The 14,998-nt window shown below is 44.7% G+C and overlaps 1 protein-coding gene across 1 annotated transcript in view; it reads right to left on the bottom strand.

Moving 5' to 3' along the window:
* Nucleotides 1-14,998, bottom strand: part of prdm10 (PR domain containing 10) — a 222,800-nt gene that overhangs the window by 25,617 nt on the left and 182,185 nt on the right. Inside the window, exons 19-20 of the mRNA XM_068054249.1 lie at nt 3,765-3,926; nt 2,489-2,665 (exon numbers count right to left, since the gene is read on the bottom strand). Of these exons, the coding sequence (XP_067910350.1) occupies nt 2,489-2,665; nt 3,765-3,926 (339 nt within the window). The remainder of the gene's footprint in view (nt 1-2,488; nt 2,666-3,764; nt 3,927-14,998) is intronic.

Genomic DNA, 14,998 nt, shown 5'->3' with positions numbered 1-14,998 from the left:
CAGAGAGCTGCGAGTTTCCACAGTGGCCACAAGCCTGGCAGCAGGCAGAGTACTCAGGATTTGCCAACCAGCTACATTTACTTTGACCTTACCATATCCCTTGCTTTTGTTTAATCTTACATCAGCAAACTGACTCACTGTCTAACAAGAGAAAGAATTTTAAGAGTTGCTAAGCAGTAGTAGCCTAGTGTGTGTTCTGTTCTTAATGGCACTCACTATCCCTGGATGAGTAAGGCAGTGGGCAACTAGGATCAGGGCTCAGTTACTCAGTGACCGGCAATTTAGGGGTGCACAAGACTCACTCAGGGTTGTAAATCAAGGTTCAATGCAGACTGAAGAATTTCCATACAGCAAGTGAAGACTCTCTCAATATGCACTGCTGCTGAACTTTAAACAGACTTCACAACTTAAAAGCCATTTGCTTGGCTGCAGATGCCAAAACAAGAAAGCCTACTTCAGTCTGAAAGATAACCGTGATTATAGGAGAACTGGAAATAGCAGACAATCCAAATGGGCACTTGCGATAATTTCACTAAGTGGGCCTGACAACAGGCCAAATCAGAAAAGTCCCTGGTGACTCTTGTTATGGAGACTTCATTCTAGTTTGACGACTTTTTGTACTTGAACTTGAAATACTGCAGGTCTGTCAGCAGCTGGCTGACGAAAGAATTTCTCCTCTGGGAATGCAGACACAAGGATGAGCAAACGACATTCCCTCCAACATCCGAACTCTCCCATCGAAGCCCATCCCTCCAGTACCAATTCTTCCACTCAAGCCAATCCCTCGAGTCAAAATGAATCTCTACCTATCTCATCAAAGCCCATCCATCCAGTACCATAACTCTCCTGTTGAAGCCCATCTCTCCAGTACCACCTGTCCTGTTGAAGCCTATGTCTCCAGTACCAACTCTCTCATTGAAATGCAATCCACCCATTAAAACCAAACTCTCCAGTACTCTGACTCAGCTACTGAAGTCCATTCCCATTTCTTGAACTCTCCCATCGAAACTCATCCCCCATTATCCTCCAGCCCAACTGAATGGGAGGAATGGACTCTCATTTACATAGCACCTTTGCCAGTATGCTCACGGCCTATGAAATACTTTTCAAGTATAGTCACTTCTGAATGCAGAAAATGAAGCAGCCAATTTTCTCCTGCAAACAGCAATGTGACCAGAGAATCTGTTTTTAGTGATGTTGTTTAAAGGATAAATACTGGAAGAACTCCCCTGCTCCTCTTCAGAATAGTGACAAGGGATCTTCTACGTTCACTTGAGGGGCCAGATGGGGCCTCAGTTAATATCAAATCTGAAAGTTGGTACCTCTGATGGTGTCAGCCTAAATTTGGTGCTCAAGTCTCTGAGTGGGATTCAAGCCCACGATCTTCTGACTCAGAGGTGACTATGCTACTAACTGAGCCACAGATGACACCTAATTCATAAACTACTGTCGACACCCTAATTCATATCCAGCATCTGTCCAACTCCTCTCTGCATCTTTCACAAATGGCAACTTATTCAGAATGCCATGGCTCGTGTTCTCATCTAAATAAAATTCCACACCCTCATCAACCCATCCTCTCTTTCTTGCATTGACTCTCTGTCCCAGTGAACTGCTTCATGATCCCTGTCCATGCTTCAGCATGGCTTCATCTCTCCTCCCTCAGCAATTTCCTTCAGCTGTACCTTCCTACAAACAACTTCCACCCCTCCAATATTGGCACACTTCCTGTTGCCTACTTCCTGCATTGGTGGCCTCTTCTTTCTGCAACTCTCTCTCTTGATCCATCCACCTTTCCACCCGCCTCTTTCCTTTCAAAATTCTTCTTGCTATAGGCTCATCAGTCTAATATCTGTTGTGGGGAAGTTACTAGAATCTGTTGTGAGGGACAGTGACTGAGCATTTGAGCAAACAGACCAGGCTGTATTCGCTTGAGAATAAAAGGTTAAGGAAGGTTTAAGATAATTATGGGGTGATACTGCAGATAGAGAGAAACTATTTCCTCTGGTGGGGACATCCAGAACAAGGAAGTAGAGCTAGGCCATTCAGGGGCAGTCAGGAAGCACTTCTTCACACAAACGGTAGTGCAAATCTGAAACTAAATCATCCAAAAAGCAATTGAGGTTGAGGGTTAATTGAAAATTTCAGAACAGAGACTGATAGAAGTTTGTTAGGAAGAGCATTCAAGGTTTCTGAACTGACAGTCGATGGAATTAAGATACAGATCAGCCATGACTGAATTGAATGGCAGAACAGGCTCGAGGGGCTGAATGGCCTACTCCTGTCCCCATGCTCTTATGACTTAGTTCCCTTCACCGTGCTTTCAGTCCTCCCCACCCAAGTTTTCCATGCTCCTTTTCTCTTATGCTGGGCATTTACCATCCTTCCTCTGCGTCTGTATTTTAGTGTTAAAGACTGTATTGTCTTGCTCATTTTTCATTTTGAGCGTGTGTGTACACATACATACGCGTACACATGCATCACCCACCTGTGCTACCTGTACCACCTGGAGTTGGATGTGCTGAGGCTGCTGTCCCTGAACTGGTTGAATGTGCTGAGAGACAGGAATGTACTGCACGCGCTGATAATCTCCTTGAGGTGGGCGGTAGTCCGTCGTCAGCGTCTGCGACAGCTCGCTCATCGCCTGAGTCAGCAGATCAGTTGTCTGTGTGAAAGAAGAGATTAGTCTTTACATGATTTAAAAACATTACCTGTACTGAGTTGTACGAAACAGCAGTGCACAGCTGTACTGAGTGTGTGCTATGACCCACAGCTGTTCTGACTGTAAGCAGTAATCCAGTTAGTTGTACTGAAAGTGAGCAGCATTGCCAGTCTCAGTGAGTAAGCAGCCTTACCAAGCAACTGAATCCAATCCCATTTTGCCCACAGCTGTAAATGGAATGTATTTCAAACATATAGCGATTTTCCTTGCTGACATCTGCTGAGCTATTATTCTGCAGGCAGTAACCTGTCCAAGTGGAGAAGGGACTACACAATGAGTGCTGTTAAGCCAACACTGGGAATGATCACAGCTGAACCTGATTCTGTCTTCACCTGACGACGACATACTTTGTAAGACGGGCAGTGATCAGCAGCAAGGGACTGATCCCCTAGCCAGGTGCGCTGAGGCTAACTGTGGCACCCCAGCTGACTCTGGGACTGTCTGGCCTGTATGGCGGTGTCGTTGCCTGTTGGACCATTGTGTGCAGTCTTTGATTTTAGCCCAACCAGACCCTGGCAGTGCAGCTGACAAATTAAATTAGTTCCTAATGATTTGGATTAATCTCCAGCTGAAAGCTCAGGAAGGAGCTGAGGCACTTGTTTTACTCTGTATCTTGGTGCCTCGCCAGTTTCCTAAGGGTGTTTGCTTCCTTCAGGTGATTACCATAGGTTGGGTGCAAGTGTAAATGGTACCAAGTCCAGATAAGGAAGGTGCTAAGGCGCTTTTAGTTCACAGTTCAGACTGTGGGAGAGTAGTGATAACACCTGTGCGAATCCTACCTAATGCCTCACAGAGGCAGAGCCTGCAGTAGTACACAAGATACAGAGAATATGGGACCCTGCTACTGCAGCTGGAATAAGCTGTCTGGCTGCTGGCATCTCTCTCTGTCTGCCTGCCACTGCCACTCTCTGTCTGCCTGCCTCCACGTCCCTCGCATCTCTCTCTCTCTCACGCTGGCAGACCTGCTGGGCATTCTCTGGTAGTCCCAGATAAGCAGTTATCCTTTGTATCTCTGTGTTAAGGACTTGTGTTTTGCCCTCACCACAATTGTGTCGCCAGTTGAGCCATCTGTGTTCACAACAGTCGGTGCTGCACTGATAACAGTGGCCACAATCGGTGTTTGTGCAGGCAGCGTCTGCAATGCATTTGGATTCTCCTGCAGAACATCTGTATGTTTTTTGCGGATATGTTGCACCATTTTTGCCTGGAGACAGAATAAACAGTTATTCAGAACAGACATCATTGTCTTCATGCACTTCTCATTATCAGCCCTCGTACACGGCAAATGTAATCTGCTCCTGTGCAAGTGGAGGTGTACAGACATACCTAGCCTGGTTCATACCCCAGGCTTGGAGCAATCCTGGACCATCCCATGACTCCTGCACACCAACAGTATCGTTGTTGTGCATTTTTCAGCAGATGTTTGAGATGTTAAACTGAACTACTGAGAACTCAGCTGGACATGAAAAAAATCCCAAAACACTAAAGAGAAGAGGAAGAGTTTTTTCTAGTGTCCTGGCCAACATTTATCCCTCAACCAACATCACTAAAATAGGTGAAGTGGCTATTCACCTCTGCTATTTGTGGGACATTGCTGTGCACAGAACTGGTTGGTATATTTGTCTACAAAATAATACTAACTACATTTCAAAAGCAAGTTTTGGGCTCCAACACTGTGAAGATGTGAAAACCACTGTACAAATGCAAGTCCTTTCTTTGTGTTGGAGGAATAAAACGTAAGAACATGAAAGTCTGAAGAGAAATATAGGAACAGGGGTAGGCCATTTAGCTCAGAGCATGTTCCGCCATTTAATTGAATTACAGCTACCTCCAACAATAAGTGCGAGGAGCCCATGGACCTTTTTGTCACCAAGATCAAGAGCATCCCATCAGCTGCCTCTGTTGCGTCCCTCCCTTCCATGAGCCCACCTGGCCAAACTTCCTATAATGCTCCCCCTGCCCTCTCTGAGCTCATCTTGTCCATGAGACCCACCCCCAGTTTCCTCGATCCTATTTCCACTAGACTGAATATCCAACTTTCCCTCCTGGTCCTCACGTTAGCCAATATGGTAAACAGTTCTCTCTCTTCAGGTGTTGTCCCTCTCCTCTTTTAGATCTGCCGTCAGCACCAAATTCCACAAAAAAAACAACCCTGGACCTCACCACCCTTGCAAACTACAGTTTCCAAACTATCCATCTCCAAGCTCCCTTTCCTCTCCGAAGTCCTTGCATATGTTGTCACCTCCCAAATCCGGACCCATGTTTCCTGGACTCCATGTTTGAATCCCTCCAATCAGGTTTCTGCCTCTGCCACAGTACTGAAACAACTCTTATCAAAGTCACAAATGACATTATATGTGACCATGACCAAGTTAAACATTCCCTCCTCGTTCTTCTCAACCTACCTGCAGCCTTTGACACAGCTGACCACACCATCCTCCTCCAACACCTCACCAATGTCGTCCAGCTGGGTGGGACTGCACTCACCTGGTTCCATTCTTATCTATCTAATCATAGCCAGAGAATCACTTACAATGGCTGTTCTTCCTGCTCCTGCACTGTTACTTCTGGTGTCCAAGAATCTAGCCTTGACACCCTCCTATTACTCATCTACATGCTGTTCCTTGGCAACAACATCTGAAAGCACAATGTTAGTTTTCACATGTATGCTGACGATACTCAGCTCAACCTCACCACCACTTCTCCTGACTCCTCCATTGCTGCAAAATTTTCAGACTACTTAGTCGACATCCAGTACTGGATGAGCAGAAATTTCCTCCAATGAATTATTCGAAAGACAGAAGCCATTGTTTTCAGTCCCCATTCCAAACTCCATTCTCTAGCTACCAACTCCATCTCTCTCTCTGGCAACAGTCTGAGATTAAGCCAATCTACTTGCTACCTTGGTGTTACATTTGACCCCAAGATGAACTTTCAACCTCATATTTGTGCCATCACTAAGACCACCTATTTCCATCTCTGTAACATCCAAAACTCTGCTGCCCATGTCTTAACTCGCAAGAAGTCCCATTCCCTGATCAGCCCTGTACTCACTGACCTTCACTGGCTTCCGGTCAAATAATGTCTTGATTTTAAAATTCTCATCCTCGTTTTCAAATCTCTCCATGGCCTCGCCCCTTTGTATCTTCGCAACCTCATCCAGCCTCATAACCCTCCAAGATACCTGCGCTCTTCTAATTCTGGACTCATGTGCATCCCTGATTTTAATGGCTCCACTATTGTTCGTTGTGCCTTCAGTTGTCTAGGCTCCAGGCTCTGGACTACCCTCCCAACTCCTCTCTGCCATTCTACCTCGCTCTCCTCCTTTAAGACACTCCTTAAAACCTATCTCTTTGACCAAGCTTTTGGTCATCCGACTTAATATCTCCTTTTGTGGCTCAGCATCATACTTGGTTTTATAATGCTTCTGTGAAGAGGCTTGGGACGTTTTATTACATTAAAGGTGCTATATAAATATATGAAATTGTTGTCTAATCTGTGATCAACTCCATTGCTCTACATCCCTTAATATCTTTGGTTAACAAAAATCCATCAATCTGAGTGTTAAAATCACCAATTGATCCAGCAGCAATTGCCATTTATGGAAGGAGTTCCAAAGTTCTCCCACCCTTTGTGTGTAGAAGTGTTTTTCTAATTTCACTCCTGAAAGGTCTGGCTCTAACTTTAAAACTATCCATCCTAGTCCTAGACTTTCCAGTGGAAATAGTTTCTCCCAATCTACCCTATCTGCTCCCTTCAGAAAAAAATCAAATTATCCCTTAACTTTCTAAATTTCAGGGAATACATCCATACTTTGTGCTATCTCTCCTTGTAGCTTAACTCTTGGAGTCCACAATCATTCTGGTAAACCTACACTACAATCTCTCCAAGGTCAATATATCTTCCTAAGGTGTGGTGTCCAGAACTGCTCACAATACTCCAGATGTGGTCTAACCAGGGCTTTGTATAGCTGTAGATTACTTCTACCCTGTTGTATTCCAGTCGTCTGGATATAAAGGCCAGCATTCCATGACCTTTTCGATTATTTTCTATACCAGTTCATGACATTTTAGTGATCTATACACATGGACTCTCAGGCCTTTTTGGACCTACATTTTTTTCTAGCTTTTCACCATTTACAAAGTACCCTGTTCTATATTAGGTTCAAAGTGGATAACCTCACAGTTACCTACAATGAAATACATTTGCCAGAGTTTTGCCCATTATGCTTCCATCTACACTGCTTACAATATCTCTGTGTCGACTAACTTGGATATGTGGCTTTCTATCTCATCCTCTAAGTCTTTATTGAAAACAGTTAATAGTTAAGGCCCCAACAAAGATCCTTGCAGGACACCACTAGTCACATCCTGCCGATTAGAGTACGGGCCAATTATCCCTACTCGCTCTCTCTTGCTGCTCAGCTAATTTCCTAACAAGGTCAATCATTTGCCTTCAATTCCATGAGCTTCAACTTCAGCTAACAGTCTTTTATGAGGGACTTTACCAAATGCCTTCTGGAAGTCTACATAAATAACCTCCATAAACATTCCCCCTTGTCTGCGACTTGAGTCATCTCTTCAAAAAAATTCAATCAGCCTCGTCAGGCTTGACTTAGCTTTTACAAATCCATGCTGGTTCTCTGATCATGTGAAAATATTTGAGGTGTTCAGTCACCCTATCCTTAATTATAGACTAGTAATTTCACCAACAACAGATGTTAGGCTAACTGGTCTACAATTCCCTGGTATTCCCCTCTCGCCTTTCTTAAATTGTGGAATGATATGCACAATTTAGGGCAGCACAGTGGTGCAATGGTTAGCACCACAGCCTCACAGCTCCAGCGACCCGGGTTCAGTTCTGGGTACTGCCTGTGCGGAGTTTGCAAGTTCTCCCTGTGACTGTGTGGGTTTCCGCCGGGTGCTCCGGTTTCCTCCCACAGCCAAAGACTTGCAGGTTCATAGGTAAATTGGCCATTGTAAACTGCCCCTAGTGTAGGTAGATGGTAGGAGAATGGTGGGGATGTGGTCGAGAATATGGGGTTAATGTAGGATTGGTATACATGGGTGGTTGTTGGTCAGCACAGACTCGGTGGGCCGAAGGGCCTGTTTCAGTGCTGTATCTCTAAATAAATAAATTTTCCAATTTAAAAGAACCATTCCAGAATCTGGAGATTTGGAAGATTATAGTCAGGGCATTGGCAATGTTCCTACCTACTTCCTTTAAAATCCTGGGATGGAAACCACCTGATCTTGGGGATTTGGCACTCTTTAATTAGAGAGTCATTATGGCACAGAAGGACGCCATTCGGGCCTATAGAGTACAGGCCAGCTCTCTGTAGAACAATCCAATGAGTTCCATTCCCCCACTCTAATCACGTAGCCCTGCAAGTTTATTTCTCTCAAGTGCCCACCAATTTCCTTTAGCGCCATCATTTTCTTCATTACTGTTATTTTGCTTACATTAATTTTGGTGAGTCCCTGACCCTGATTCAATATTAGCATCCTTGAGATGTCTGGCATGTTGATCTCTTGCTCCACTGCAAATAGTGACGCAAAAGTAATTATTCATAATTTTCAGCATTTCTTTCACAATATCACCATCACTGTTGTCCATCTCCCCAGTACCTTCAATTTCCCATTTTTGCCCATCCACTCAGTACCATAACTCATCCAACATCAACCAGCCCTCCACTACCAACTCTCCCATCATTGCCCTTTCCTGTAGTCTCAACTCTCTCTTCATCGCCCATCACTTCAGTGTCAATTCCCCCATCAACACCCATCCCTAGTACCTTCAACTCTCCCATCACTGCCCATCCCTCCAGTACCTTTAAGCTTCCATTGAAACCTATTCCTCTAATACCTGACATTCCTATCAAACCTCATCCTTCCAATGAAATATGACAACAGGAACATTTCATTATAAGGTCACAAATTTTAAAAAACTGTACACACACACTCATCAGTCTCACTATCATAGCCATATTCTAGCTATTTTTTTTATCCAGCATTGTGCACGTGCACAACCGGGGAACTCCAAGTGCTCTGACTGGGCTCAATCAGCTTGTGCTCCTGCATACATGGAACTTCCTTGTGTCTTTCTACAACATCTTCCTTTTCCAGTTTCTCTATATCAGTGAACTCAACCCTGGATTCAAAGTTGCGCATAACTTTGTGAAAATGATCCAGTGCTTTTTGTATATGGTTTTTCCTGTGTTGATCCAGCCTGGCCCACAATTCCTCCTCAGTTAGGATACTTGACTTGCAGTCATCACCACCATCACCACGCTCCTAATCTGCCACAAAAACTTTTTTGAGCTTAGGGTTTTCCTTTGGCTTATGAGCTTTTCTGTGTCTTCCTTCAAAATTTAAATCTTTAATTTCTAGTTCGTCAGTCTGAATTTCCTCCAGAACCTGGGTCAGTTTCCTGGGACCTAGATGATAGGGATTTTGTTTTATGGGAGGGGTCTCTCTTACATCCACATCCAGGGTTGTGCACCCTGGTTTGTCCCTGCAGATGCCTTTAAATGCTATATTAGGTCTCCTCTCTTTTCTGCGTTTAAATGAGAGAGTACGGTATCTAATTACCCTAACATTTCAGTGTTAGCTAACCTGATGGTAGGGGGTTCGATTTGAGAATCATCCAGGCCTTCCTCTAACTCGTCCTCACTGTCTCTTTTGCCCTCCGCTTTCCTGACTGCCTGACAGACCTGTACTTGTTTGTCCCCTTCCCGGCTGTGATACCGTTTTAACATATTGATATGGCACAGCCTTTGCTTTTTCCTATGATCCGGGGCGTCAATTATATAATTCACTCGGTTAATTCTCTTTACAAATCTGCATGGGCCACTGAACCGGGCTTTCATTGGTTCATCCTGTGTCGGTAGTAGCACAAACACATGGTCACCCGGCTGAAATGTTCTGGCCTTGGCATGTTTATCCACCTGCCTTTTCATAGCTGTCTGGGAGGTTTTTAGGTGTTCTTGAGCCACCGCACAGGCTCTCGTGAGCCATTCTCGGAACACGGAGATGTAGTTTTACAGGAAAGATTTGTTCCTGTCTCTCAAAAACTTCTCCTTGATTAGTTTTAGAGGACCTCACACCTCGTGTCCATAAATTAATTCAAAGGGACTAAAGCCAGTGGACTTATTGGTTGAGTCTCTGGTAGCAAACAGAAGAAATCCCAGATGCTGCCAGTCCTGCTGCGTATTTCCAGCACTTTTTGTATTGTCAGGGAAGAAATCCCAGCCCTTTGTTCCAGTCATGGGGGTACTCATAGCAGTATGCCCTGAGCATTGTCTTTAGGGTCTGGTGGTACCTCTCCAAAGTCCCTTGTAACTGTGGTTGGTAGGCTGAGGACTTTAGCTAGGTTATCCCATATTACTCACGACCTTCTGAAAAATACTGGACATAAAGTTTATGCCCCGATCCGACTGAATCTCAGCAGGCAGCCCATATCAAGTGAAGAATTGGGTTAGCCCCACCACCACTACCTTAGAGGGATAGCCTCTGGAAATCGAGTAGTCACATCCATAATTGTGAGAAGATACTGGGAGCCCCCTTTTGTCTTCAGCAGGGGCTCCATACAACCTACCAGCACTCTGCTGAACAGTTCCCCAAAAGTCAGTATGGGAATTAGAGGTGCAGGTTGAGGCTTCCCCACAACCTGGCACGTGTGGCAAGTCTTACAGAACTCTAGCACATCCTTGTGGAGCTGTGGCCAGTGAAAATGCTGTCCGATGCAGGATTGGGTTTTTCTGGTACCAACATGCCCGCCATTGGAATCTCATGGGCTATTTTCAATATTTCTTTACAGTGCCTCGGCAGCACCACTACCTGGTCTACTCTTCGTTTGCAGGTATGTGAGGAGGTCTCCACTTCCTCACCAGCACCTCATCCTTTAAAAAAATAGTAGCACTCTGGAACTACCTCTGCTTCAGTTTCCGTTTGGGCAGTCTGTGCTAACTTTTTTAACCCTGGGTCGGCTTGCTGAGCCTCGACCAAGGAAGACTTGTTTAACCCATCCTGTGGATCGTCTAACTTCCCAAAGAAGGTTCCAGGCAATCAGACAGTAGGTCATCTGTCTGCAATGCCAGTTCAGCCTCCTCTGATGGAGCTTGTTTGACCATGGACCGGGTCACCACAAACAGGAAAAATGCCAGGGACCTTTTCCTGTAACTTCTCTGTCTCCCTGACCTATTTCGGTCTTTCTAAAACCACTGGGGATGCTACCATCTTTGTCCCTGCCAGATCATTACCCAGGAGCAGGTTGACTCTGTCCACAGGTAAACTAGGGACAATCCCCATGGTTATTGGTCCTGAAACAAGGTTGCACTCTAAGTGCACCCGGTATAAAGGTATGGCATATACTTTCCTCTGATACCATTTACTAGTACTCTAGCCTTCAATGCACTCTCTGGGGAAAGCTGAAGGGATTGGGTGGCCCCTGTATCCCTAAGTATGACTGTGGGCTTACTCGCCTCATTCGTGGGGTATGGGGTCACTTTTCCTCTGGACACAAAATCCTGGTAAGTCTCATGGATTTTGTTAAGTTTTCCCGCACTCTCAGCCGGTTTTACTGCCACAGTTAAAGCCACAGCCTGGTCTGCTGTGCTTTCCATCAGGGCCCCTTTTCCCGCACTGGTCTGATGTACCCTGACTAAACCTATGGGTTTCCCCCGTAACTTCCAGCAGTCAGCTTGAAGGCAACTTGCCTTGTTACAATGGAAACATACAGGCTTCCGGGCGTCACTCCTGTTCTCAACACCTTCCTTTTTGGCCTGAAGAGGGCCCCCTGTGTTTCCAGATCTCCCTTCTCATTCATGGTTGTTCATCCACCTATCTATCTCCCACTTTTTATCCTTTCAGATTTTTGGAGCTGACAAGGGAAGTGTTTCCCTTGGAGCAAGGGCTGTGAATGAATGTATAATCATCAGCCAGGATTGTTGCCTGCCTGGCTCTTGGAACCTTTTGTTCTTCTACGTGGTTTCTTATGGAAAGGGGAAGTGAGTTTTTGAACTCCTCTAGGAGGATCATCTCTCTAACGTTTTCATAGGTGGACTCTACCTTAAGTGCCCATATCCATTGGTCGAAAGTGAGTTGCTTAACATCTTTCGAACTCTATGTACGTTTGTTCCAGCTGCTTTCGGAGAGTTCGGAATTTTTGGCGCTACGTATCGGTACTAGATCATATGCACTCAGAATAGCATTTTTAGTCATCTCATAATCTGATGAACTCTTATCAGGCAACAGTGAATAAACCTCATGGGCTTTTCCTGTTAATTTGCTTTGCAATAAGTGTCCAGCTATCTACTGGCCACTTCAACTGTTTTGAAAGCTTTTCAAAACAGATGAAAAATGCTGTCACATCCTCCTCATTGAACTTTGGGATCAACAGGCAGAACTTGAAGCGCTCAGCACTCGGTCCTGAGCTAGGGGTAACTCCCTCACTAATGGTGCCTTCAGTGGGTACATTGGGTCTTCCCCTATTCAGTTTGAGCTGCCTTAACTTGAATGTCCTCTCTTCCTTCCATTCCTAGAATTGTGCTTCTTTCTCCCTTTCCTAGAATTCTAATTCTAGTTCCTCTGTTTTAGCTATTAAATTCCAGAAAGCTTGTTATGGAAGGATAATGTTGGAGCCTATTTTGACTCCGTTTCAAATTACTGTGCAGAGTAACACGTAACTCCTCACTCAAACCCTCCACTAGTTTCAGTGAGTGTCTGCTTATAAGTGCTCAACTAAGACCCCAATTAACATCCTCCAACCTGCATATCATCAAACCATTAACATAATTAACGGATTAACACTAGTTGTATCTTAGCTAATGTTACGCTGTTTGTTTCAGATTCTATACCTGTCTCCGGTCCTTCAGTGTCAATTTTAAAATGGTAAAAATATTTTAGAATTTCAGGCTTCCTAGCTTTTGGATGCATAGTAATCTCTAACTGCCCAGCTACATTCTCAACTCTTCAACAGATAGGGCTTTCAACCTGGCCCAAGTTATTCCACTCTGTTCTAAGAAGGCATTGGCCTCGATTGTGGACATTTTGGTACTCTAGCACTGAAGACCACAAGAAAACCTGGATTGAAGTTTTTAAATTATTGCTAGGGATCAAGTTGGTTTCCCGCTTCCAATTTCCGTTTTGTCTTTGGTTTAATCTGAGACGTGAGCCCCAAATTTCTGTTATGGGGGTCAAATGAGGAGCATTGAAGGGCTTCCCTCTTTTCCCTCTCCTTGTTAGACCGCAACAGGTTTCATTGTTTCTTGAAGCGGATGCACTGGCCAATTCAGTAGGTGTCTGATTACTGATTTGCTATGATCATAACAAGACCCAATCGGACAGGTTTTCTTGAGTCAACAAAGAAAAAGGTTAACTTTATTGTACCTAAACCAAATAAAATAATAAACAATGCTCCAACCTTCACTCTCTCACACACACTAGAGGTTTACACACACAAATAGGTTACAGAGTGGGGAAAGGTAGATTGGTTGAGGTACAGTCCATACAAAGAAGGTATACGGACTGTGAAGTTTGGTGATTTGGCTGGCTTCTAGCTCAATTCAGTGGTCCTGAGGCTATTAGCTTGAAGAGGCAGCTGACTGGCTCGGTGAGTCTCTTGGAGATAGAGATGTGAATGGCTTCCTCCAATGGGATTTCTGATTGTAGCCAGAATATGCAAAGGTAGTCACTCAACAGGCAGGATTTGAAAGCTTTCAAGCTGGAATGGAGAGATAGATAGATAGAGAGAGAGAGAGACCCCCACTTCGGATCTTCACGTGCCAGAGTCCAGTTGCTTCTCCCCTGCTGCAGAGAAAAACACCAGCGTAAAACCACAGGTAGCCATTTAGCATAAGGACGGCAGCCGTTCCTCCGAATCACATGGTGGGGGCGGCATCGGAAAAGCATTTATTGGCGTCTCCTGATGTTCGATTGCAAAGTTCCCTCCTTCCCCTCCGAAGGTATCCACTTGCAGAGGTCCCTCCTTCCCTCACATCTGCAGATTAATCTCAGCGGCAATGTCCATGTGAAAAAAAATTCCACGAAATAACAGCGGATTACTGACCTAACTTTTGCAGGCACCAATGACTCTTGACTCGGTGGCATCAGGTTTTCAAAGACGGGAAAGTGCAGACAAGTGAGTGCTACACATCATGTATAGGATTGCAAATGCTTGGTAGGATCGCGGTGAATTAGATATAAATTCATGCAAAACAGTATGTAACAGATTTAAATTATGATCCCGTCGCACAGGTGCTGCCACTGAACTTTGCTGCCTCAGAGAAAATCGGAAACTGGCATTACGGTGTTGGGTTCTGTGGCGGACGACTCCGTGCCAATTCTCCGGCCCACCCCCTGCTAAAAAACTGCCTAACGGAGTGTAAAATCCAGCCCATTATCCTGGCCTTGGCTTCAGAGACAGTCTGTCTGCAAAAGTCTTTGTTAGCTCCATTCCTGCAGATAGCAGTCGTTAGCACGGAATGGGATCTTTTCCATTTCAATGGGTTTTCCCCGAAGCTAATTCAGACATCATAATGGGTTTCGCCTTCACAAACAAATACGTTTATTGATAGTACAGAAGGAGTCACCTGACCTCTACTCCATCTTGTCTGTAGCCCAAACGTGTCTTTTTTTTTGTAGTTCAGTTCAACAGTTGGCTTTTATTTCATAATTCCTCCTGTTCATTCCATATTTCATCACTGTTCCCTCCACGAGTGTGACAACTCTGTCAAAACCGTTCAGAATTTTGAACACCTCTACTGAGTCTCCCCTTAACCTTTGCTCCAAGGAGAACAATCACAGAATGGTTACAGCACAGGAGGCCATTCGGCCAGTCGTGTCTGTGTTGGCTCTCTGCAAGAGCAACTCAGCTAGTCAACTCAATTGCCTTTACCCTGTAGCCTTGCAAATCTTTTCTTTTCAAATAATTATCCAATTCCCTTTTGAAAACCACGACTAAATCTGCCTCCAACACACATTCAGGCAGTGTGTTCCAGATCCTAACCTTTCACTGCATAATAATGTCTTTCCTCATGTCACCTCTGGTTCTTTTGCTAATCGCTTTAAATCGGTGTCCTGTGGTTTTCGACCTTTCTGCCAATGGGAACAGTTTCTCCGTATCTACTCTGTCCAGACCCCTCATGATTTTGAATACTGATATCAAATCTTCTCTCAGCCTCCTCTTCTCCAAGGAGAATATTCCCATCTTCTTCAATCTATCTTCGTAACTGAAGTTTCTCATCTCTGGGACCATTCTCGTAAATCTTTTCTGCAC

This window comes from Heterodontus francisci, chromosome 22 (assembly GCF_036365525.1).
Source record: "Heterodontus francisci isolate sHetFra1 chromosome 22, sHetFra1.hap1, whole genome shotgun sequence".
NCBI lineage: Eukaryota > Metazoa > Chordata > Chondrichthyes > Heterodontiformes > Heterodontidae > Heterodontus > Heterodontus francisci.
The sequence above is the reverse complement of the archived record's forward strand: the minus strand, read 5'-3'. Positions and strand labels throughout refer to the sequence as shown.